Source organism: Pelmatolapia mariae, linkage group LG17, assembly GCF_036321145.2.
Source record: "Pelmatolapia mariae isolate MD_Pm_ZW linkage group LG17, Pm_UMD_F_2, whole genome shotgun sequence".
Classification (NCBI taxonomy): domain Eukaryota; kingdom Metazoa; phylum Chordata; class Actinopteri; order Cichliformes; family Cichlidae; genus Pelmatolapia; species Pelmatolapia mariae.
This window is the reverse complement of record NC_086242.1, coordinates 14,565,715-14,591,361: the sequence shown is the minus strand read 5'-3', so window position 1 is coordinate 14,591,361 and position 25,647 is coordinate 14,565,715. Positions and strand designations below refer to the sequence as shown.

Genomic DNA, 25,647 nt, shown 5'->3' with positions numbered 1-25,647 from the left:
TGGTAAGCATCTGATTGGCAACAGCTTAATGTTTCAGTATGGCAATAATCCCAATCTTACCTGGATAGAAAGGTCATGGATTGGCCTCCCAGAGCCCGGACTGAAACATTACTGAAACAGAGTGGGACCAACGAAAGACAGCCAACATCCAAAGAAGAGGTTTGAATGGCCTTCACAAAGCCTGGAGAACTATTCCCGAAGAATAAACAAGAAAGGTTGTCTAAGAGAGTTCAGGCTGTGTTGAATAAAGGTGCTCATACCAAATATTGACTTTCAAACTCTGTTTTTGCCTCATATATACGGCATTTGCACGTGTGTTTGCACGTTTTAATAAACTGCTGTATCTATTCACATTTTCATATCAAACTATAGAGAAAAATGCAGTGCACAGTACCAAGCCATTAATTAGTGTTAGCCGGGCGAACTTAGCAAAGCTGCGCCAAGCTATTTGAGTGAAGCAGATTCGACACCTTAAAAAAACGAGTTAAAAAGAAAAACAGAAAATTATCTTTTGCTTTATGACTATTTCTGATTTAAAAGATTAAAACAGGTTGCCACAAACTGACTGTTTTTCTGTATTCTTTTGTTCTGTTTAGAAATAAACGAATCTGCTTCCGGTTTCTGTCAGATTGGTAAACAACTGACGTCACTTCTGGTCCGTTCAGGCGGGCTGTTTGAGAGCTCGGGGGGTCGACGTACTTCACATTAAGCTTGTGTAACTAAAGTTTTATAGTTTATGGATAATCCAGTTTACGGATAGTTCACGATAAGTGACACCTTAACTTTGTTTGTAATCGTGTGGAGATCGAAAGCCTTCACTCAGCTGGAGGGAGTAGTAGTGTTGATTAGCCGTGTCAATGCGGTTATTGTTAGCTGACTAAAAAGCGAGCTATGGACAGACCATCTAGGTAAGCTACTGCTTTTGTCTATGCCTGGTAAACTAGATCTGGTGATGCTAAAAAGTGTTTGTTTGTTTGATTGTTTGTTTTTTTTAAATTGTTGACACAGGAAGACAAAGACTGTGAATTACTGTGAGACCAAGGACTTCGATGATGGTGAGTTAAATTGAAAATCTGTTATCCTGGCCCATTTGATCCACAGTGTGATGAAGAAATAGCATAGCATAGCATATCATGTCATCATTTTATAGTCTTACATAAAGTATTTACACAATGACATGTAGGTTCGTTCAAAAATGAAATTACACCGCTTTGAAATTAGTCTTTAATAAACAAAATGTGTGTAATATACTAAAGATATGACTGCTATTCTATAAAAACAGAAAAGTCGAGGCAAATTTACACAAGACAATTTAAAGTGCTTTACAGAGGATAGAAACAGAGAAACTGGATTAATATACAGTCATAATAAAATGTGAGGGTAGATGAGTGTAAATACCTGGGGTCAGTTTTCTAAAGCAAAGAGAGGTGAAGAAGAGAGTGCAGGTAGGGTGGAGTGGGTGGAGACGAGTGGCTGAAGGGTAGCAGCAAGAGTGAAAGGGAAGGTTTGCGAGATGCAAGTATGGTTTTGACTGGAGGTGGAGTTGGAGCTGATGATGCTCAGATTTTTGTTGGAGTTACAAGGATGGATACAATTAGAAATGAGTACATTGGAGGGACAGCTCAGGTTGAGGGGTATGGAGACAAGACTGAGATGGTTTAGAAATGTGAAGGGAGGGGTGGGGGTCCACAGAGACGATTCATGGATGTAGTGAAGGCAGACATGCAGAGGGTTGGTGTGACAGAGGAGGATGCTGAGAATAGTGTGAGATGGGGTAGATCTGCTGTGGAGACCCCTAAAGGAAACGGCTGAAAGTATAACTGCATACAAATTTAGATAAATAAATTAAAACTTTATGCAAGTTCTAATGACTTGCTTTATGAAATATATTAAATGCTAAATGTGTGTGTGTAAAGGTAAGTAAGTAAGGTAAAATACACAAAGAGATGTATGATGTGGGCAACAAAGTGAAAAGGTGGTCGGCACCTTAAATGAAGTATTTAAATGTTATAATAACAGGTTGATTTTAAGTGTTCATAAAGAGGTTGTTCCACACGGAGAACCATAAAAACTTAAAGCTGCTGCACCCTGAATGGCAGCTTTCTGTTAATAACAGTTTTTTTTGGTTTATTGAAAAGGTGAGACATCCACACGCTGTGCCAGTGGGTGTATTGATGAGCACAGAAATATTAACATCTTTATGGCGGATATGTTGGAAGTTTTACTGTGATCTTTACATTTTATTTACTATAGATGTCTCCTGTTAACTTGATAAATTGCAGTCACTGCAGTGGTGCTATTTCGTGCAAAACAAAGTGGTGTGATCAGGAAAAAGACATTGCAACAAAAAACGTGCTATTAGATACTGTTGCTTTGCTGAATACTCTTAAATTCCAGGAAACCTGTAGTACAATAGGGTGCACATGCATAATCCAAAGGACTCCCTTTCCAGTCTTAACAAAGGTATCTTTGTCCTTTGTCCTCATTTTGTGATAGATGAGGATTTTGCCTGTGTGAAGGCCCCACCCAGCAAAAAGGTCAGGGAGGATGTGAAACAAGAACAGAAGAAATCATTAAGCAAGTCCTCCAGTCAAGGGGCCACCTCACAATCAAGCCAGAAGAACAGGTAGGTGGCGAGTTAATCTGACACTGGCTGTGACAATCAGGCAAGAGGGCTCATGAAACCTGCTGTGAATAAATGTTACCAGTTTTACTGCTGTTTAGTTTGTTTCCAGCGGAGGGCGCCCCACTTGTGTATATCCTGCAATATGGGGAAGTTATGCTTCAGTCCGTTAGCTATCCACAGGCAGCTACAGGTTACCTATCTACCTGCAGGGGGCGGTGGTACCACCACTCTGAGTTACTCTTGCTTGTGCTGCCCTTGGTTTATCCGCTGTCCACTAAGAATGAAGTTCTAAAGCACAAAAGAGCTGAAGTGAAGCCGAGCATTAAAAATAATCAAGTGTCCACTGCAGCCACTGTCTTTGCTTTTCATCTTGTACCTTTGCTTTTCTTTTTTTGTGTTCCTTTGTCGCTCCTTTCCCTGTTTTGGGAAACAACTCGTCAGCATTTTGTTGTGATGCACAGTGTCATCCACCTTGAGCAGCATGAAGTGGGCATGTATAGGAGTGCGTTAGCATTGGTTACTGTCAGTAGGCAAATATCTTTACAAATAGACACAAGCACAGTACCGTAAATGTATGATAATGGCTGTACAGGGAGAGTCTATATTAATGTATTCGTGTATAAGAACTTTTTTTTTCATACCGGAGAGAGTTTAAAGATAGAGTTACAGGCAGCAATGTTGAGACCAGCATTTAAAGAGGATAGGTTTATGTAATGTTTTCATCGTAATCAGAGTGCTTCTCTGCTGCAAACAGCCTGTTTCAAACTAACCTGCACACCGACCAAATTCATAGTTTAACATAATTCATTTTGTGTGTCATTGTCTAATGCAGCCATTCCCAAGCTTAAGATGGCCGCGGTCCATTTTGAAGCCCAAAAATGTTAAGCGGCCCACCCAAGCCTATGGTCATCACATGGCCCTGCGCAGTGTTTCCTTTTAGCTGATCCTCTGAAATTACAGCTGGTGACACTAGCATAGTTTTTGCTCACTAACAATGAACTATAAGATGCATCCAAGATCCAAAGTGGGCCCAACATTTAATTATAACGCAGTATTTAGGTCAGATTCTTGTGGCTCACCTGCACTACCTTCAAGGCCCACCAGGGGGCTGCAGGCCACACTTTGGGAAACACTGGTGTTATGGTTTGAAATTCAATTCAATTCAGGTTTATTTATAAAGCGCCAAATCACAACAACAGTCACCTCAAGGCGATTTATATTGTAAGGTAGACCCTGCAATAATACTAATAAGCTAATGTCCACATTCACTAATGAATGTGAACATTTGCTTATTTTAATCTCAGTCATTATGGCCCTAGCAATGACAATATTGCACCACATGATGATTAAAAGGATTAAACTCACAGATTTTTGGTCTTTTGTTGTAGGTGTAGATATGATATGTAAAGAAATACCAGTCCAAAAGTAAAGATACTCGGGTCTAGCGCCAATGCATTAATAGATTTTCATATTTTGTTGAGATGAGTAACTAAGCGTTGGAGATAAGCAGTGGAAATTATAACTTTGTTCAAAATTATGTGTTATTTTGAGTTCATCACTGTTAGTTTAGAATGAGAGGTACACTGGGTGTGCAGTCAGCTTGAAAGTAAGCAGTCACTTTTAAAGAATATACTGCAGACTGTGTATAAATGTTTGGGTTGAAGCCTCGCTGTGATGCTCAAAGTCACTGATAAAATGATGACTGGCTAATCAGTGGGGATAATTGCTAAATTAAAACAAAATGTTGATTATGCTGAGTTAAATAAAAAAAATGTCACCGAAAAGTAGTCTTTTCTTTTACATTTTTATCAGTTATATTCATTAGAAATGCTCAGAGGTGAAAATCTCTAACATGGCTGGAATCTTGATTCATTTGTGCAGAAAGCCACTGGACGAAAAGCTGTATGAGAGGGATCTCGAAGCAGCCATCACGCTTTCCATGCTTAATAATGCAGGTGAAGTGAAGGACCAGTCTCATGTTAGTAGAGGTATGATTTGTTCTTTAAAATGATCATTAAATTTCATGTGATTAAAAGGATGTTGGCTTAATTTCTTGATAAATTTATCCAGGAGATGTCAAATTTCCAGGAGATGTCAAATTTCCAGTAGATGAAAACACAGATCCAGCTTCTCTGCTCCTGTCCAACTGCAGTGTGGATGGTGCAGTTATGGGTAAAGTCTAGCAGGTTTATTCATTTATGTAGTTGAAGATTTGATTTCCTTCCCTCTGTTTAATATCATTATGGGTTTTCTTCAGGTTTGGACAAAATTACATCAGAGAAAGGGTCGCCTGCCCCTGCCAGGCAGAGAAAGGCTGCGTACAAAGCTACTGAGGAGCTGAAAAACAAGGATGGTGATGATGATGATGACTATCAACCCAAACTGACACCAGGTTACTTTGCCATAGCTTTTTAAGTAGCTGTATCCATTTTTTGTCTTTCTTTTTGTGTCTTTAAAGTAACAATAATGCTTTTGCAGATTCGGAAAGCGATGAAGATTTCAGTGAACCATCTGAGAGCGAAGATGAGGAGTTCAAAGTAAAGAAAGCAAGCAAGACCAAAAAGAAAGAAAAAGCAACAAAGAGTGAAAAAAACAAACAGATTCTTGCTTCTAAAAAAGAAAAGCAACCATCAAAGCCTAAATTGCAAGCAGCAGGTAAGCCCATGAGGATCATCAGCTTTTGTCTGCGAATCATAATTTCACATTTGAATGAGTGCTGTTCCTTCTCACAGCAGCTTCTAACCCAGTGACAACACCTCCAACGGCCAAACCTGCCTCTAAAAGACCTGCGTCATCCTCCACAGTCTGCACATCGAAGCCTGCAGCCTCTCTGAGCCCAGCAGAGGGAAGAATGCCCAAGTGGAACCCACCAGGTACCGAATGACTGAACAGCAGCACAGCTGGAACATGTTCCTGTAAAATTAACTCAATTGAACATATTTATCAACTTATTTCTGTTTTTTCCTCCCAGCTCAAATTGGAAAAAGTCCCTCCACGTCCCAGTCTCCAGCAGTGAAGTCTCCGGGTCAGGGTCTGCGGCTCGGGCTCTCCCGCCTCGTTCGAGTCAAACCTTTGCACCCTAGTGTTGCAAGCCACTGACTGAACTGACCTGCTGTCAGAGGTCAGGTCATGTTGTGCTTTTAAAGTTTTCAGTTATTTTTACGCAGAGACTTCTAAATATTAATTTCTCTTAGTGTGATACAAAATGCACAATACTGAGAGGGTCTTCACCTTGAAGCTGATGGAGCTTAAGGGTGTCCTCTTACCCCTGGATGCTATTTGAGGTTAAATTCTGAAAGTGTGAGTTCATGTCTGAGTTGTCCTTTTTCTTTTTTTTTCTTTTTTTTTTTTTGGTCCTGAATTGTGACATGTTACCTCCACTCAAACCACATTTTTTGTAAATCTTGTACATACATTTAAATAAACATATAAAAACAGGTTACATGCGTGTGCTATATTTCCACACTTGTTAACTTTTTTTCTAAAACTGCACACGATCCATAATGAAAACACATTTAGCCAAAAATGGCTGACAGAGTGCCTCATAACCTTTTACATAATCCTCTAGCAATGCCAGTGCATCAGTCGTGCATCATTACAAGTTAGTGCCACTGTATTATTTATGGTTACAGCAAGCTGGAATATCTTTTGAAAATCGATGTCATATATTTACGATAGACACTGCCTGCATTGTCATTGAAATGTTGTTTGTAATTCCTTAATTCCATTCGTGGTTATTTTTGTTTCACTAGATGCATAAAAAGAAAGTACTTTATTGCTTTACAGGCTGCTGGATCAGCAAACTTCCAAAACCTCTTCTTTTATAGAGGTGCTTACATTAATTAAGTGCATTTAATTAGCAGCTCCTGGCTTCTACTTTCCCTCTTATTTACCTTGGAATAAATAAGAGTGTACTACTGTATGGTTTCACATGACTGTTTTTTTTTTTTGACTGTTGATCCCAAACTGTGTATTTTATCCTCATCCTCTGCCATCCACTCACAAATGTGCTTGTTGATAATTGTATGTGCACATGCATCATTGTTACAAAGGTCACCACAGAAAGAGCATAACTCTTCTGCTGCCAGCAAACTACTTACTAGTAGCATAAAAATCAACACTTCTCTCAAGGTTTAACCCTGAAACAAAGCATAACACTATAGCTCTACTAATTGACCCAGCCCTTATACTTTGGTGGCTGATTCCCGAGTGGGGAAAATGAGTGGCAGCTGAGCTCAACAGCGAGGCAATGCACACTCATGCAATGTGCAGGCCTGCGAGGGCCATAACAAACAGTCACGTGTCAGTGCCTCTGGGACTCTGAGAATTATGGCTGAAAAGTGAATACACAAAGGTGGATAAACTTAACACCTCCATCGTCTCCACACAGGATGCCTTTCCTGACCTTCCTTGTTCAATGTTTACCAAATATATTAAGAAGTCTTTAACATCCAGGATACCAACCAAACAGAAGCAGTATTGGCTTAAGTTTGAATACCAGGAATTCAAAGGCACAGTTGTAATATTGCTGTGACAACAATAATTTGTATTCTCTTGTGTGTGGCAGTTTTAACCATGGAAACTAAACCAAAAATAAAAAGAAGCAGTGTGTGGATGAAGCTAGTCACGTGCACAAGTGTATGGACAAATTCTGCATTGCAGTTAAAATGAATGAAAAAGCAGCCAATGTCCAAAGAAAGAAATGTAGCATGCTTTCAGAAAGCCTTGAGAACTACTGCTCAAGACCACTGTAAAAAAAATTACAAGAAGGTCTGGCTCCTTGGAGGCAAAATATACAGAAATGAGAGGTGGTTCAAGACGTTTGCACAGTAGTATAATTAGTTTGATAGTTGATGGATTGGAGATGTTTCTGGACAGTAGCTTTAGAACCAATGTAAATACACAAAGAAGTAAAGAAATGAAAGTACAATACGCTACAATGAATTTTAAGAAAACGAGCGTTGATTTAAATTAAAGCTCAAACTGAATCTTGTTAGCCTCCATCGATTGCAATGTGTATTTTTTTAATCATACTAATAGTTATTTGATATAGCTGAAATGGTGGAGGAGTGGAACAGTGATGTGCAAGAAGGTCCTAGGTTTGAATCCAGTCTGGGGTCTTTCTGTGTGGAGACTGCATGTTCTCCCTGTGTTTTCATGGGTTATCTGCAGGCACACGTGGCTTCCTCCCACAGTCAGTCTGTTTTAATGACAGAAAATATCCCCTTTTTTTTTCTTATTGGATGTGATATTTTTTGACATTGTTGGATAAATCATGGTCACACATAAAGAAATTGTAATTCCTTAGATTCCTAACTTGCTCTTTTGATTTTTTTTTAAACTCATTTATTAGTTGGCTTTTTGGTATTTTCTTCCTTACAACTTGCAGTGGCAAGCCAGAGTCATAACAGGATACGGGTGAAACACGACACGGAGTATACTCAAATCCTACCCCCCCCCCCCCCCCTCCAAAATCTGACCCAGACCTGTGGAAGCTTGTTTTCACCATTGGAGAAAAAGGAAAAACATGGGAGCTTTTTTGCCATTGATGTGTCAAATTCCTCAATTTTGAGTTATTTTTTCTGAAATTTTAATTAGTAAGTTGAATTTTTTGCCATAATAACCTGAAATTTCAGTGGTGAAAATGGGCTTCCAAACAGACCAAACCCTAAATACTGACCTTTTCAATGTGTTTTTACTAAACAGGCTGGACTATAGTGTTGCAGTGCCACAAGCAATTCAGTACTACTCTTTCAGTCCTGTTCCCCATAACTGGAGAGTCCTCCTCTTTTTCTACCCTCCCAGGTAAGTGCAGTTAATAGTTCACACCTGCACCTGAGGTGTAATGTAAGGAAGAGACAGCAGAGTGGAACATTATGCATGTCTCCAGCACACACTTCTTTAAATATGATGTAAATTTCAGGATATCAGATTACAGCTATTCTCGTGCTTTGAGCAAGGGGTGGGGAGTCACAGAAGGGAGAGCGCACCTGAAGTTAAAGGCAGAGGAAATGTTTTCTCCACCTCTTTTCACTGTGAAGTAGAGGAGTGTACCTAGCATACACAGGAGCACCAGGATGAGAGCAAGCTGGATAAAAGCTTTGCTTACGGTCCTCATTGTGGCCTTCGCATTGTTATACCTCAGCTCTATTAAGAAGGAGGTCCACACTCATTCTGAGAGACTGCAGAGGGCCCATTACAATGACTCCATTAGGGGCCAGGGAATTGTCAAGAGGATGGAAAAGATGGAAGCAGACATCAACAGGCTGCGTGAGTTAAAGTCTCAGTTTGGCAGCTGCTTATGTGTAAAGTCTGTATTTAGAGTTCAGTGAAGAAACAATGAAGGCTAGATCTGTTCATCTGAGGTGTTTCTCATCTGCTACACATGAGAATTTCCAAAATGAAACAAAGTAACAATTATTTTTGAAATAAAGTGTCAGCTTTTTTGTTTTTTATGTAGGGGCCCTTAAGATTTTTAGTTTAAAGTGTAAAACCACAACTCTCATTGGATACATTTGGTTTTTATGCTTGAAAATTAAAAACACCCACATGCTTCACTACTCACATATTGGAGCTTTTCAAGTTGTACGTTGCTAAAAAGTACCAAACTGCTCTTATCTGATTGTTACTGACTCGGTTTTCACAGACAAAAAACAAATTAGATGGACAATGCAAAAACCATGTGGTCATTTCTGTCCGCAGTGAGTTTGATGAATAAACTTGAAAAGAGGGAACCGGCAGCTGAGAGGAAGGAAGAGGTGAAGGACAAGAGGAAGATGGTGAGGAAGCTGTACCCCAACTCTGATCTGTTCAAGAAGTGGGGTGACGATCTGTCGGAGGAGGAGCAGAAGGAAGCCGAGCAGTTGTTTCAGAGATATGGATACAACGCCTTCCTCAGTGACAGGCTGCCCCTCAACAGAGAGATTCCCGACACCAGGCCTCCAAGGTGAGTGCAACACACGAATCCGAAAGGAAATCTAAAAACACACACCGAGCTGCTTTGTGTGTGTTTTTTGAGATCGATCAGTGACAATGACATTTTATTGTCTTTGTTGTCTTAGCATAAATGCATATGAATTTAGTACATATACACACTCAATGGCCACATTATTAGGTAAACGATTGCTAATGCAAATATGTAATCGGTCAGTCATTAAGGCATGTATACACGGTCAAGATGATCTTCTGAAATTAATCTTGACTCTGAGGAAGAAAGGTGATTTAACTGATGTTGACTGTGGCATGTTGTTGGTCTAAGTATCTCAGAAACTGCTGATCTTCTGTGTTTTCCTTAAACGACCATCTCTTGGGTTTTCAGAGAATGGTCAGAAAAAGAGAAAATACCCAGTGAGCGCCAGTTATCTGGGAGAAAATCCCTTGTTTGGGTAAAATGTGAGGCTATTTAGAGTGGAAAGCAAGGAAACGGTAACTCAAATAACCACTTGCTACAACCAAAGTATGCAGAAGAGCATCTTTGAAAGCAGAGCATGTTGAACCTTGAGGCAGATGGGCTACAACACCAGAAGACAATATTTGAATGAATTTTGCATCAAGAACAACAAAGCATGCCTTGCATCAACATTATTAAAATTTAAACAACAGAGGCAACTTCACTATTGATGCTGACCGTGTCCATCTCTTCATGATCACAGCGTACCCATCTTCTGATGGCTGCTTCCAGCAGCATAACACACCATCAGATCATGTACGCTGGTTTCTTTAACATGAAAATAAGTTGAAATGGCCTCCACAGTCGCCAGATGTCAATCCAGTAGAGAACTTTGTAATGTGGAGTGAACACTAAAGGATACAATTTCAACTTAAAAACATTTAATTTATTACTTCTTCAGGCTACCTGCTATTTTTCTGCTCACAGGTGTGCTGTGAAAAATTACCCGAAGGATCTGCCGACCATCAGTGTTGTGTTAATCTATTTGGATGAAGCTCTTTCAGTCATTAAAAGAGCCATACGCAGCATTGTGGACAAGACACCAGCTCGGCTGCTGCAAGAAATCATCCTGGTGGACGATCACAGCAGCAACGGTGAGTCAGTATGCTTCCAAAATAATTTTCATATCATTTTCAGACTGTGGTGGATATCCTATGTACACGGGGACGTTACTCAGATATCTGACAAATCTGAAATCAAGCGAGAAAGGAAGGCGCTCACTGCAGCTTTAGCTTATACTGCAAATGATGGCAGAAACAACATCCTTTTATTACAGGCAATAAAAGACAGTGTAAAATATGAGATGAGATTTGAGTAGCAAAGGCTGCACTGAAATGGGACACGGTTGCTTGCGTTTGTGGGTTGGAACTGAAAACATATATCAGGGAGTGTAATGTGTAATTGCGATGTCGTTGTCCACTGACAAAAGAACTAATAATCCTAAATAAACACGACCACGTGTGTAGAGTACTCAGAGTGGCAGAGTGACTTTTACAGGGTGTGTTATTTTTAATTACTATGAGTATGGCAAATTAAATTCTTGTTTTATATTCAAGGGATAGAAGAAGTGCCAAATCTATCAGCTGATTTGTGAAACAGTCCTTTGAATCGTTTTTAACGATCAGAAAAAAATATTGATTGTTAGAGGTATGAGTAGATTTAATCTGCAGCTCAGATTGCTGAAACAGTTCTTTATTTTCTGCAGAGGACTTAATGGAGAAGCTGGATGAATACATCAGCTTTATCCACGAGGAGCGTCCAGGCCTGGTGAAAAAAGTGCGGCACTCTGAGCAGCTCGGCCTCACCCAGGCCAGACTGTCGGGCTGGAAGGTGGCTGAGGGAGAGGTGATTGCAATCTTGGACGCTCACATAGAAGTCCACGTCCAATGGTTGGTTTGAGATCTGAGTGACTCTTTTCAGAGCTGTGGTGATAATCCAGTAATTGGCCCTCATGTTTCTTTTAAAACTGTTTGTGTGTGTCTAGGGCAGAGCCTTTACTAGCTCGGATTAAGGAGGACCGGACTGTCATACTGACGCCTGTTTTTGACAAAGTCAAATACGATGACCTGACACTGAGTCCCTACAATACTGCATCTCATGGCTTTGACTGGGCAATGTGGTGCATGTATGAGTCCTTCAGACCTGAGTGGTATGCCCTGAATGATGAGACGCAGCCTGGCAAGTAAGAGTCACATTTAAAGACATCACATTTTACGCATGAACTCCCAGCATGTCAGGACAACACAGTGTGGACGTTTCAGACTCTCCGCTGAACCACGGCTTAGAAAGCTATGAAGACTGTACACATGGAGCCAGTGTTGCCAAAACAAATATCAAGGATAGTTGCAGACAAAGTCTTTCACGTTAAGCAATCTGCAGAGTGCAACACAGCACCCATGTGGGTGTCTATAGGTTGCACAAAAAGCAGATTTAAGGTTTTTGCTGCTAGAATGAAAGCATAACACCCTTGATCACACATCCTTTGTTTTTTGTTTTTTTTTTAATCCTTGGTTGCTTTGGTGTTTCAGGCTTTGCGGTCATAATTCTTTATAATTAGGTTCGCTTTGCTGTCTTAGAGTGCAGTGTGGTAAGATTTTTTGCTTATTCAATTTTTCCTTTGTTAAACGGTGTCACCAGGAGCCCCTCAGTCATGGGGATACTTGTGGCTGATCGCAAGTTCTTCGGAGAGATTGGAAGCCTTGACGGTGGAATGAAAATATACGGTGGGGAAAATGTGGAGCTGGGCATCCGGGTAAGTATACTGACTGATCAAGTCCTACTGGAGACTTGGAGATTTGAAATATGTTAGTCTACCTAAATTTTATTTAGCCCCACCATATGTGCCTTTACACACTTTTTTTTGCAACCACGCTCTGTGGCTTTATGTGGTTTGCAACGTTATGGTTCCTAAATGCTTCCACTTTGTAATAATACCACTTGGATCTAAAGTCTTATACAAATAAATTTATTATTGACTCCATGTTTTGAAAGTTGTGACTAAACAGACTTTATTTGGTTATATTTGTGATCAGTTTTAATGGGTAATCTTTTTATATTAGTTGCATTAAAAGCCTCCAAACCTACTTTTATATGTTTTCACAGGTGTGGCTGTGTGGAGGAAGCATTGAAGTTGTGCCTTGCTCTAAAATTGCCCACATTGAACGAGCAGTAAAGCCTTACCTCCCAGACTTGAGTGTCATGATGAAGCGTAATGCACTGAGGGTAGCAGAGGTGTGGCTGGATGAATACAAATACAATGTCAACATTGCTTGGAACCTTCCCCTTGAGGTTAGAAGAGAAGGCACCTTCCGAGTTGCATTTAAGATCCAATTGCACAGATATGTGCTCTGCAGGTTGAGTAATAGTACAAGCACTCAAACATGTCTCTGTGGTCCTATCGTTTTTCCTACAGAACCATGGGATAGACATCGGGGATGTGTCGGAGAGAAAGAAGCTCAGGGAGAGGCTTAATTGTAAGCCCTTTAAGTGGTATTTAGATAATGTTTACCCCATGCTGGACCCCCTGCATGGCCTGCTCAGTTATGGAGCTGTAAGTCAAAAATAACTGTTTTGTCTGAATACATATGAGAAGTTAGATATTAAAGTGTGACCATAAAGTCTTTTTAACTCTTTAATTCTCATTAATTATATTTAAAGGGCCTCTCTGTAGAATGTTTTTAATGCTTTTCAAGGTTGTTGATTTTTTAACGATAATTGTATTACAGCTTCAAAAATGTCAAAATGAGACCTTCCCCAAGTTCTGAGGTTGCCTCCAATGTCCTACATGTGGAATATTTTTTTTAATGTAAAGGTTGTCTGATGGATTCTCTGCAAAAACAAATTGGTGTGATTTATGTGATGTTTATTCTCCTAAATCACAGGCTTCAAGGCCTCTTTTCTGCTGCTCCATAACATCATTTGTTACCAAAATGGCTCAAGTTAGCTTAGATACTCCAACAAAAACTTGCCATACTGACAAAAAAAACAAAAACAGATAACAATATTTGTGAGTCTAATTTAGCCACTTACTTGCTATGTTGGATTGTAACAAAAGAACTGACCAGGACTGTCTTCTTTTAGCTATTTTGCTAGTGATAGACTGTGCAACATACTGTCGTGAGTGGTTGAGGTTAGCTGGGCCTCCAATGGTGTAGTGGTTAACACATTTGTTTTCGCTGGTTTGTCTTAGCTGGAGAGACACGTCATCTCCAGGGTTGTATTAGGGAGTCCATCAAATATGTGGCCAAATTTGACAATAGAAGCCAAAAGTAGTTTAGATACAAACTCTTTGTCATACCTTTAGATTTATTTCCCTAGACTGTATATAAAAGATGGATGTAGTTATTGTGATGGTTGCGAGGTTCTGTTATAAAACCTCGACTTGAGCAGTTTTGGCTTTGTGTTAGGGTGGTAACAGTAAAGTAAACAGGACTTGAAACTTGTGACTGAGACCATAAACCTGTTTACTGAGGTCAGAGAGTGAAGGAGCCAGTTTTCAGACTCAGAAGCAAAATCCATCTTTTTTTTATACAGTCTGTGATTGAGGTCGCTTGCTAATATAACTTCATAGCAATGAAAATGCTACATGGATAGTCTAAAATAGTTCCAGCACACTATTAATCATGATCTATGGTGGTATTTTTAGCCAGAAATAAATTATTTAACATTACAAAGTTAATTTTTAGTTAATATTTAATTGATGCAAGGCAAGCTTCTCTGCCTTGTCAAGTCAGCTTTGTTGGCTTTATAAAATGATTCAGGCTTATGCGCTGGCCTCTAAGGAGTCATATGTGACATAAAAAATTCTTACAAGATGCTGCAGCAAGTTAAAATTCACACACATGTTAGTCCCTATTACACGATGAAGATCAGCACACAACATGGGCAGCCATCACCAGCAGCAAAGAAGCTTTAAGCAACTTTTGTTTTTTTTACGCTTATCATATTAGTTTTTTTATTTGAAGACTTTCATGGGGATACATCAAGATGTCTCACAGTTACAATAGATTCATTCACTGGAGAATATTACGTACTTTTACTTTGTTTTTATCCAGGGTGTGTTTCATAGTGAGAGCATCTGTAAAGCAAACTTTCCATTAATGCTCTCAAGGAACTCCCTCTTGGTGGTGCTTCTGCCAATATTTAATTGCACTGAATCTTGGCACAGTGGCATTGCAGTATTAGCAAACTCCCACCTTTTCTAATTGAGAATTAATTTAAAGTTAGAGGGGTTTTTTTGGTTTTTTGGGTTGTTTTTTTTTAGTTCCAGAGTCAGTTTACTCATTTACTTAAAAAAGAATACAGTGTTGGGAGTATTTTTATTGAAGTTTTGAAAAGGTATTACAATACAAACACAATACTTCATGTTATAATTTGCCTCTTGATCCTTGTTTGGTTAGTAAATTTGGCCTCACTGACAAATACTTTTTGTTAGTTTTGCAAACTCATAATGTCGTTTCAGTTTGGATCACTTTTATTTTTATATCAGTTAACTAAAATGTGTTTCTGCACCTGGTTTCTTTAACTTTTACTAATAATGGTGTCTGGACTTGTCTGCTGGATACACGTTGTGCTCTTTCTAATGAAAGCTGCTCCAGTTTATTTATGCTTTTGTTGGCAGATGATAAATGATCTGAAGCCAGAACTCTGTGTTGACCAAGGCCCGATGCCAGGAAACACACCCATCTTGTATGGATGCCACTTCTATTCGCCTCAAGTATGTTTAGAGATTCAATGCTTGCAAACAGGTGGTGATTTTGTTTTTGTAGGTAATTGTTGTTCTTTGGTTTAGAACTGTTTTTATCTCTCTGATGGACAACTCTACATTGGCGGGATCAAATCTCATAAGTACAACAGCAACCGCTGTCTGGTGGACCCTGTCAGTGGACTCTACCCGGGGCTGTATGACTGCAAAATAGCCAAACAGAAAGACTTTCACATGCTGTGGGATTTTAAACAGGTAAATATTTCAGTTTTTAAATATAGAACCTGAGGGAAGTTGCCGCCTGACCCACTCAGAATCTGCTGATTTTTTTTTTTATTTATTTATTTTGTCTTTTTGTCCACACTGAGGCATAAGCTCAGCTACTGAAATTTGATCACCTAGTAGGTGCTGGTTTGCAGGGTTTTTTTTTTTTTACGTATTAACCTGTGAATCATGATGAATCTTGAGCCAGAAAAGCTTCAAACCTGTTGACTTTTTCTTTAGACAATATTTCATTCATTTTCATTTCAGGAAACTCTATTAATCCTGTTCATCATGGTGCTCAGCTGCTCCCAAACACATTTGAAAAAGACAAACAAAACTTCACTCTCTGAGAAATAAAACAAGTCTATAAAATATTAATCAAGAATGCTTCCACTGCTCTGAGGCATCTAAATTCTTTGTTGGATTCAACTAAATATCATGAGATTAAAGTAGATTAAATGGAGGAGGCCTCAGGGCAGAGAGGTCTGGGTGTCTCGGAGCAGAGACAATATCAATATATTCAATGACACTGATGATCAATAGAAAAGTTTTTGGAGTGGATGTAAAATTAATTTGATGGTAGTCTGTTAACTTAGCTTAAATGTGTTTTTCATTCCTGAAAATCTTAGTTGGCTATCGGATATACTTACGAAAGCTAATAAATGTTGGGGGAAAAAAACCTAATTTCAACCAAGTATTATACTTTGAGGGCCTGTGCTGCAGCAAATTTTCAAAGCATTAAGGTAAATTTACAAGGCAAATATCCTTGTTTATGTAGCACTTTTCTACTCTGAGCACTCAAAGTACTTTATACAACATCCCTCATTCACCCAGTCACACAGCACTTTTCTATGCTTAAGTGCTTTGTATCTAACATTCACACTGATGGATGTATCCGAGAGCAACTTGGGTTGGTTCTGTACCTTGCCTAAGGATACTTTGGCATGCAGACTGGAGCAGCCAGGGCTCGAACCACCACCCTGCTGAGCTACAGCCTCGCTAAATATGGTGACATTATTGTGTGTATATATAAAAAAAAAAATCAGCTAAATCTGAGGTCACATGGAAGCCAGTCACTAATGTCTGGAGAAGAAAAGGAGACAATAAAATGTGTTTATTTGCAGGGAGGACCCATCCAGAACAGAAAAACAAAGCGATGTCTAGAAATTGCGCAGGATGAAGTTGGCTTTTACAAACTCGTCGTCCAGCAGTGCACCGGTCAGAGCTGGAATATACAAAATCTCATCAAAGACCACTAAGAGACTGCTGGGCAGGTCTCAGAAGATAATGAGCTGTTATTGCACAAAAAGTGAACCTCGTGTCAAAGAAAGATATTTCGTTACATCATTATTTAAAAAAGAAACAAGGTTTCTGAAGCGAGTCACTGAGAAAGAAAGTGAAACATTTTTTCTTCTAGTTTTTTTGTATTTACATTAGATGTATGTATGTCTATACGTATGTATGTGCATGAACTATAAAGAAACATTTTCTTGTTTGTTTTGAATACAGAAATTTCCTTGTGAACAGTTGCCCTGTACATGTTTGGTATTATGAAGCCAAAAGACTAGCTGTGCATGACAAACTTGACCAAACCTCCCCCCACTGTCAGCTGGTCTCTTGTAAAGCTTCTTTGTGATTGCTCCAGGACCGAAAAAGCTACTAAGATACTTACAGCACCAACCTGCCAATGCCGTCAAACTCTTAGTCTTACTGTTAACAGAGACTCCAATAGCCTTGATCTTTTTTTAAATAAAGTCTGCTAAAGGTCTATGAATATTTACCCTAGTGATACTACAAACATTCAGTCATTCAAGTCAGTCAGGATCTAATATCACTTGGCATTTATAAATTGGCAGAGATGAAGGTGTCCCACTTTTTCTGCCACATGGCACGACCTGAATCCTTCAGATGAGCTGGGAGTGAGCTGTACCTGCAGGAAGAAGAAGAAACATTTAATGAGAAGAAACCTATTGCAACTGGCCTTAAAAGCTTAAAACCAAAGGCTTTCTTAATATTAATACAAATATTCATGTTTTTTTAATGTGAAAATCAGCTTAGAGAGACTTAAAAGTTGCTTCAAAAATGCAATTCCAACACGAACATGAACATTATTTGTTGTCCTGACAAATAAACAAGGACATTATCTGAACACTTGGCTCTCATTTTATTAAACATGAGTAACTCCATGTGTTAGCATTGTGCTGAACATCATATTGGAGGATACTGTTTCTCATAGCCGGAGACATGAGTATGAGTTTAGTCGTCCTCGAGCACTCAAAAACAGGTATGCTCGTAATGCTGACTTTAACTAATTATAGCTACATTTTCTAAGGAAAATGTTAAATTTAATGGAATCTAATTTACTTTATTAAAATAAATAAAGCTTTGATTCGATATATTTCCATTGCATTCCTGAGAACTGTTGCTTCATGTTTATTGAGGGGTAAGAAATATTGAGTGTATGTTGGACTGAAATTTATTGATTTGTATAATTTAATTCATGCCCATTCAAAGATCGTGTGATTAAAAACTGTCATCAGATGTTGGCCACCTCATTTTGAGCCCATCTTGTTTTCTTTGAAGGCTTAATGCTAAAACATGAATGAAAGAAAGACAGTGAAATTATTCTGACGTGATGGAGTTTGCAGCCAGTTCTTTGAGCGTGCCCAGGTTTGCTTTCAGCCCTCCGATGCCCACGAATGCTTGATAGAAGTCATAGGAGAGGCCTGTGGTGCCAAACAGGGACGGGTCATCGGCACTGATGACCATCGGGTGACCCTCTGACATCAGCACAGTGGCAGGGTGGTTCCTGAGGTCTGAAATCAGTTTCAGCACCTGCAGGTCAGAGGTGAAACATAACAAAGTTATGTATAAACACAGGTACATACTGTGTGTATTTTATGGCAGTGCTAACGGGTCATTAATGTGACGTGTATATTTCTGTTTCACTTTTATTTAAAATGAGTCATCAATTCCTGACTTTTAGGCATTTAATCTTTAAGCTTCCTCTAAAACACCTGCTAGATTTAGATAATCTTACAATTTTAAATCATGTTAATTCAGTCGACATTTCTTGCCGTTGTACCAGCTGACTTTTAGTGGTTGCAGTTTAAATTTCAATTTAATCAGGCTTAACGTTTGACACCAGTATTAAGTTTTGTCTTTGGTAGCAAGATATAATTTATAAATTAAAGATTTTTATGACAAGTTAACATTTTTCTTAGTTTTACATTTGTTCTTGACTTGGAAAGTTTATCAACCTACGTATGAGCTGAGTTGTTTGTAACGATATTTAAGAAAATGCTACTAAACTACTACCAAAGACCCACTGATGACTGATTCTAGAGGCCACAAAAGAACCCAGAACAACATCTAAAGAACTGCAGACCTCACTCTCCTCAGTTAAGGTCAGGTCACACTAAGAAAGAGACTGTGCATCCATGGGAGACTTCCAAGGAGAAAACCAGCAAGTCCACATCTAAATGTCAACAACAACAACAACAAAAAAAAAACAATGTAAAGGATTTGGAGTGGCCTAGTCAAAGTCCGGACTTAATACGATTGAGGGGCTTTGGCATGATCATAAACCTTCCAGTGTGGCTGAATTAAAGCAATTCTGCAAAGAAGAGTGAGCCAACATTCCTCCACAGACATGTAAAAACACTCATTGTCAGTTATTGCAAACACTTGATTGCAGTTCTTGGTGCCAAAGGAGACACAACAAGTTATTAGGTTTCAGGGCAATTGGATAACTTTTCTCTTAATAAATGAAATCATCATTGAAAAGATATTTAGAATTTACTTAGGTTATTGTTGTCTAATATTTAAAAGTGTGACAAATATGCAAAAAGGGGGCAAGTGCTTTTTCACAGCACTCTACAGGTATATCACCTTGCATTGTCCATAACATTAAAGGTGCTCTCTTCTTAAAGTTAGATTGTTTTATAGAGTGTTAATCCTACATCACGAAGACGCTACACATCACAGCAACGTCTTCTGCTCTGGTGGCTTTAAAGGTATTCGGCACAACACAGTCAAGCTGTGGGTCGGAGGTCGTGTCATCCATACTAAATAGTAGTAAATGATCTTACCTGGTTTGAGATGGGACAAAGCTCCACAGCCACATTTCTTTTCCTAGAAAGTTCTTTGGCAAGCGGATGGTGCGCTAAAGCGTAGCCGTGGCCAATGCGCGTGGTGTTGAATAGAAGGGCATCAAGAATATTTTGATCTGTGTCTGTGCCTTCGTCATCTATACACATGCACACAAATACAGCGTACAGTACATTTCAAAAGAATTTTTTTAATGAGTAGAATTACTCATGGTATAATGAGCTTTATGCTTTTTGATCCCCCCACCTGTCTCCCCTGCATGAAAGAAGTACGGCAATCTGACACCAAGTTCAGCTGGCAGAGACAGGGCCTCTCTGAAGAACCAAAGACTCTTCCCGCTGTCCTCCCGTCCAACCTGCAAACCATAAGGTTAATTAGTAATGTTACTCTAGGGTACAGCCTGCATGAGCCGACAGTCAGTCGTATGAAGAGAGACAGAAAGCCATTCATGCTCACATCTAAGGTGAATCAGGAGTTAACCTGCATTTCTTTGGATTGTAGGGATAATACAAGAAGAGCAGAAAAGTCACACAGACATGTAAACTCCACACGGTCTCCAATAAGCAGATAAATGATCTCCGGACTCAGAGCTTATAAGAAGTTGAGGCTGAAGTATACGGGTCACTTCTTACCATGTCAAATCCTGCAACGACATCTGGGAAGTCCTTTTGAAGCTGAATGGCCTCTTTTACAGCAGCTTTGACCTCAGATATACTCAAAGCTCTGAAGAAAGGAACAACAGACATAGAGGACAGTACTTTCTAAGACTCACAAACAACAAAATGATTAATTTTACATCAAGATTTAGAAGTCAAGATGCCTGCCTGAGAAAAATCAGTCTCTAATGTTAAAAACAGGTGATAAACCTTATTAGCACTTAAGCGCAGGTTTTCCTAACAGAGCTGTCCAGGAAAATAAACGGGGAACTTACAAGTAGATGGTCATAGCCGCTTACTCTAGTGGTGCTTTGAGGCGCATGCTGAATCTAAACCAGTAAAATGACACATGCACATTTTAAGATTGAATTAAATGGTTACTTTAAAGTAAAACTTGACCTAAAAATGAATGTCTTAATCCAATTTTGTGGCAGTTGGTGCTATATTGAAAAAAAAGTCAGGGTATCACCAAATCAGGTTTAATCCTTTTGGAGCCCCTGAGTATCTCTACAAAGTTTAATATGTATATTTCAGTCTGCTGCCAGCAAAGCTAAAAAAATAAAAAATTCAACATGAACTTCACAGATGTTAGGATATCAGTCATGCTATCAAACTTGTCTCAGTGACTTCAGATTGCTCCCAAACTTTACATCCCCAAATTGTAACGTGCTTTCTGTCGGATTAACACGACATCAGGATTTAACAGAACTCCGTCACAGCTGCAGAAATCATTATACGTCCCTTTTTCATGTGTTTAGATTTATCAAATGAATGGACTGTCCCGTTAATAACTGGACTTTGTGACTGCTTCCTTTGCAAGAAAACAGGAAGACGAATGATTTGAGATAATATATTGAATTATCGTTTATTTTTTTTCCAAACTGGAACACAGTTAGACTTAAAGTAGTTGTTGGAGATCACTACATCTTGCCTCCTTTTTATTTAACATGAGTTTGGTGACTGAAAAGAAGATCTGTAAAAATGTCCTGCCAGCGGTTGGAAGTAAGTGGTGGGAAGTAATTTGGAGGCACATACATTGGTTACAAGGCTATTATCTCATAAGTACTTTTGATACTTTTGAAAATGAAACTACTTAAGTAAAACTACATTTCCAGTGGAGATACTTGAAAATCACTGAATTCTTTACATTTAACTGAAGACAGATAAAAAATAAAAATACATAATATTAAAAAAACAACAACAATATGTTGTAAAATAAAAGCTCGTTTTGAACTTCATTCCACGTGTTTTTTAAAATATTGAGACAGGGTCAGAAAAAAAAAACCCTGGAAAAGTTGCATAATAGTAAAATATATGCACATAAACAGCTAGTGTGCTGTCTCACAACTCATGAGAGTAATTAGTAGCATAACTGTCTCTAAAATTACTCATACCTCCTTATCTCACAAGTTAAAAAGGGAAGGGGAGGGGTTCACCACTTTGTGAAAGACTAAATGATGAAATATTCCAGTTGAAAAAAAAAATCAAAATTGTGTAAATATTATTAAAAGATTCAGAGAATCCAGAGAAATCTCTGTATACAACGGATAAGGCTTAAAGCCTATCCTTGTCTCTCTGGGGGTAGTGTACCAACAACACTCATCACTGCTTCCACTGATCCAAAATTCTATGATACAAGAAACAGAAAACATTTATGAACAACATCCATAAACACTGCTGCCTTTTTTGAGCCCATGCCTTTTAGATGGACTGAAGGGGTGTAAAAACTGTCCTGCAGTCTGAATAATCTGAGCTTTTTTTGAAAATCACAAATGTGGCATCCTCTGGGCTGAAGAAGAAATGACCCATCCAACTACATCACTGTGGACCTAAAAATCCTGCACTTTTGATAATTTTTTGCATGTAATTCAACAGCATGCCACTACAGTTTAAGAGTCCAGATCTGTAAATTTGCCTTAGCATCTTCTTTTGTCACACCAGCTACTGGCCTGGCAACATCCAGTTCAACATCCTTTGTCTAATATATCCACTATCCCTCCTCTGCACACATCCAAGCCATTGCAGCCTCACCTTCCTAACCTTGTCTCTAAACCGCACTGCCTGAGCTGTCCCTCTAGTGTACTCTAATCCATCCTCGTCACTCCCAATGAAAATCTGAGCATCTTCAATTTGCCACCTTAAGCTTGGTTTCCTGTCTCCTGTCTGCCACTACCGTCTTGTAAACCTTCCCTTTCACTATCGCTGCTATTCTTCTGTCACACATCACCCCTGACACTCTTTTAAACCTCTAATAGCATAGCTGACTTCAGGTATATGAACTAATCCACCTTCACTAGTTATATATCTTGTTCACCTTCCACCTGTCTCACTGACTTTCATTCCTCTTCTTTCCAGTGCATACCTGAACCTCTCCAGGGTCTCTTTAAACTGTTCCCTACTCTCACAACAGACCACAATGTCACAATGTCAACCTGTCCTTCACCACTGCAAACAAGAAGGGGTTCAGAGCACATCCCCAATGCAGTCTCACCCAACCTTGAATATCTGTCACTCCTGAGTTCCTCATACAGTGTCACAGTTCCTCTCTTGGCACTCATCATCTGCTTTTTCTAGAAAGAAACAGTGAAGTGCCATCTGACCTTCAGCCTGCTCTTCTGCATCAACACTCAAAGCATCCGTAGTGCTCTTTCTCAGGGTGAAGCCATCTATGAGCCTCTATGAGCAATCACTTGGTGACAATAGGAAGGAAAAACTCTTTAACAGGAAGATACCTCTGGCAGGACTGGGCTCAGGGACGGGCAGCCCAGATTGGTGGTGAAGGGAGGAAAACAGGACACAGAAAAGGCATACATAGACTCTGTGAACTTTTCCACAGCATTATAATAATGAAGCTAATAATTTGTGCAATGCTTAGAGAGCCTCGGTCGTCACTTAAAATGGAGCGTAATGTGAGAGAAGCCCTCTCTATGATATATTTTACCTGTGGACAGAAATTATGATACGAGCCCCGAGAAAGTCTGGATGGTCTCCTATAAATTTCTTTGTAACTTCTTGAAATGTTTTCAGAGTCCAGAACTTATCGTGAATAGTTCCATCGAGCTCGTATGTCTGCAACACAAAAAGGTTTCAGTTAGAAATGCAGAAATGTCGGATATACCGCTGCCACTGATGTAGCTGTTTAGCACAGGCTGACGCTGCAAGGATCAGGTGTAAACAAACAAACAAACAAACCCTTGAGAGACCGCTCCTCAGTTCCAGATACAGGATGTTGTCACGGTGAAGCTCCTCTAGGCCTTTATAAAAATAATCCTTCAGGACTGGAGCATGGGTGACTAAGCCCGCAGATGCGATGAAGGCTTTCTCAAACTTCCCCCACACAACGTCTTGGCTTGGGTATTGACCATCTGGATCCTCGGTGAACAGAGTGAGATGCTGCATTAAACTGTAAACCACCCAAAAACGACCTTTCAATGTTAAGTTCTCCCACTACAGCTTGACTTTACATGTTCAGGAGAGGGTTAAATGTTACCTAACCTGTTATCAAAGCCAGTAGGATCTCCTATTTTGGCTCTCAAGGTCTCGAGCAGTTGCCAGTAGAAGCAGTCCCAGCGTGGGAAGGGCTGGCGAGCTGAGAACTGGAAGCGGACCGAGTTGTCCCAAGTGAAGCAGATGTAGCAGTTAGGTCTGTAGGTGACGTTTTTCACCAGCCACTCAACACTGACCAGAGAGGAGCTGTGGATGTGGAGGGCTGCACCTGTCACCCAAACACCAAGATGTAACCTCAAACTTAGACAAACACTGAAAGTAATCATGGATGACTTGTAAGACAGGCCCTAGGGTGCAGGAATATTAAAGGCCTCCCACACCTGATAAATCTAAGAAAAACTAAAATAATTCACAGTTTCTAGTGATTTTGTTTAATATTTTATTAGTCTCAGTCTCCTTATCTTTGCTTTTCTCAACAACCTCTATTGGATTAGACATCAAGCACCACATCTGCATTCCTCTTATTAATTTTTTCCCCAAATCATATATTTTTCTCTCCATTGCTAATACAGCACACTACAGTATATGAAATATCAGTGAAAGGTATTAAAGAAAGCCTAGGTAAAATCCAGCCTGGGCATGCTGCGCAGTTGTGACGTAAAGGAGACCAGAAATATGACTTTTGAGAATTGCTGCAGTGCTTTACCTTTTATTCTTTGTCTGCCAAAATCTAATCACTTTATCCTTGAGTCCACATTTAGGATTAACCTGAGGTCACAATGACCATGACCTTTAAATGCCAAAATAAACAATAACAGCATTAGATTTGTTTCTGGTCCCCTTGACCTTCTAAGCTCCTGCATCCGTTTCTGGTGGACTGATGCAGTAGGCCAGCCAAAGCTTTAACATCACCTTTGGGCATCTTTTGCAGCAGTTTGAAGACTGGGCTCTTCTCAATGAGAGGTTTTGCTTTGAAGAAATGCAAAGCAGGAGGAAAAGGTGTGGCAGACATCTCTTGCTCCTTCAATCGATGGAGGTAAGCGTCCAGCTTCTGCTCGGCCGCTGTCAGCACCACTCGTCCTCCCGTTTGCCTGGATGCCTCCTGACGCATCAGCAGGTCCCTCTGAGCGGGGTCAGGCATCCCTTCAGTCACCCTCACAAACCACAGAAGGGGCACATAAGTGACCACAGCCCAGAGGAATGAGATCACCATGTCCTTGTGTGCCACCAGAGGGTGTTGTATCCCTACTAGAACAACATGTTCTCACTCTTGAAAGGAGCAGGCTGTATTTGGTGCTGGAAATGAGAAGATACTCCATGAAAGACACGAATACTGTCACTGAAGAAGTTTTTGTAGCTTTAATAGTAACTGAATAAATTTAAAGCTTGTTACAGGGTCTTAAGGATTATAACATGCTGACACAGTGCTGACAGATTCTAGGCTGTAGCCTCACTCAACTGATTTATTTTGAGACATGCTCAATAATCCAGGTAAGGAAATCCCAGAAAATTGATTCTGTTAATTCTGATGCTGAGAACGCTGTATCCAGATGAACAAATTAAACTTTTTAACGTAACCATTTTACTTTCTGGATCACATTTATTATGCATAAGAGGTAACGAAAGCAGCACACAGCTCTCGGTAACAGTGACAAATGAAGACAAATCTTAAAAGGCAAATCTAACTCCTTTTTAAAAAGAACATACTTACAAGAAGCAGCGTCTTGTGTCTCTCCACCGTCTCCTTAAATGCTCGGCTTGTTTTCCACAAGAAACTCTTGAATGTCAGGAAAAATACTCGGAGCGACCGGATAATTGGGACATTTTTGTCTGACTAATACCATGTGATAAACTAATGAATGAAGCATGAATGGCCAGTGTTGCAAAATAA

The 25,647-nt window shown here is 39.6% G+C and overlaps 3 protein-coding genes across 4 annotated transcripts; 2 read left to right on the top strand and 1 right to left on the bottom strand.

Moving 5' to 3' along the window:
• Positions 1-690: 690 nt before the first annotated feature.
• On the top strand, positions 691-6,006 carry rad51ap1 (RAD51 associated protein 1). 2 transcript variants are annotated; one of them, XM_063500374.1, is made up of 9 exons: positions 691-908; positions 1,009-1,055; positions 2,497-2,626; positions 4,508-4,614; positions 4,697-4,798; positions 4,884-5,018; positions 5,105-5,281; positions 5,362-5,499; positions 5,598-6,006. In XM_063500374.1, the coding sequence occupies exons 1-9, from the start codon at positions 892-894 to the stop codon at positions 5,723-5,725; spliced, it is 981 nt and encodes a 326-aa protein (XP_063356444.1). In that variant the 5' UTR covers positions 691-891; the 3' UTR covers positions 5,726-6,006. The 2 variants fall into 2 exon arrangements, with proteins under 2 accessions (XP_063356444.1, XP_063356443.1); XM_063500373.1 differs by having other exon boundaries at positions 5,359-5,499.
• Positions 6,007-8,703: 2,697 nt separating this feature from the next.
• Positions 8,704-17,253, top strand: LOC134646577 (probable polypeptide N-acetylgalactosaminyltransferase 8). The gene is made up of 11 exons (XM_063500381.1): positions 8,704-8,896; positions 9,368-9,572; positions 10,503-10,669; positions 11,281-11,464; positions 11,560-11,757; positions 12,213-12,327; positions 12,678-12,863; positions 12,988-13,125; positions 15,196-15,291; positions 15,367-15,534; positions 16,668-17,253. The coding sequence occupies exons 1-11, from the start codon at positions 8,704-8,706 to the stop codon at positions 16,800-16,802; spliced, it is 1,785 nt and encodes a 594-aa protein (XP_063356451.1). The 3' UTR covers positions 16,803-17,253.
• Positions 17,254-17,369: 116 nt separating this feature from the next.
• Positions 17,370-25,604, bottom strand: ada2b (adenosine deaminase 2b). Its single transcript, XM_063500372.1, has 10 exons — positions 25,468-25,604; positions 24,669-25,052; positions 23,805-24,024; positions 23,502-23,712; positions 23,251-23,378; positions 20,286-20,376; positions 19,900-20,008; positions 19,635-19,792; positions 18,176-18,378; positions 17,370-17,473 (listed from the first exon to the last, which is right to left on the bottom strand). The coding sequence occupies exons 2-10, from the start codon at positions 24,967-24,969 to the stop codon at positions 17,386-17,388; spliced, it is 1,509 nt and encodes a 502-aa protein (XP_063356442.1). The 5' UTR covers positions 24,970-25,052; positions 25,468-25,604; the 3' UTR covers positions 17,370-17,385.
• Between the last annotated feature and the right edge of the window lie 43 nt (positions 25,605-25,647).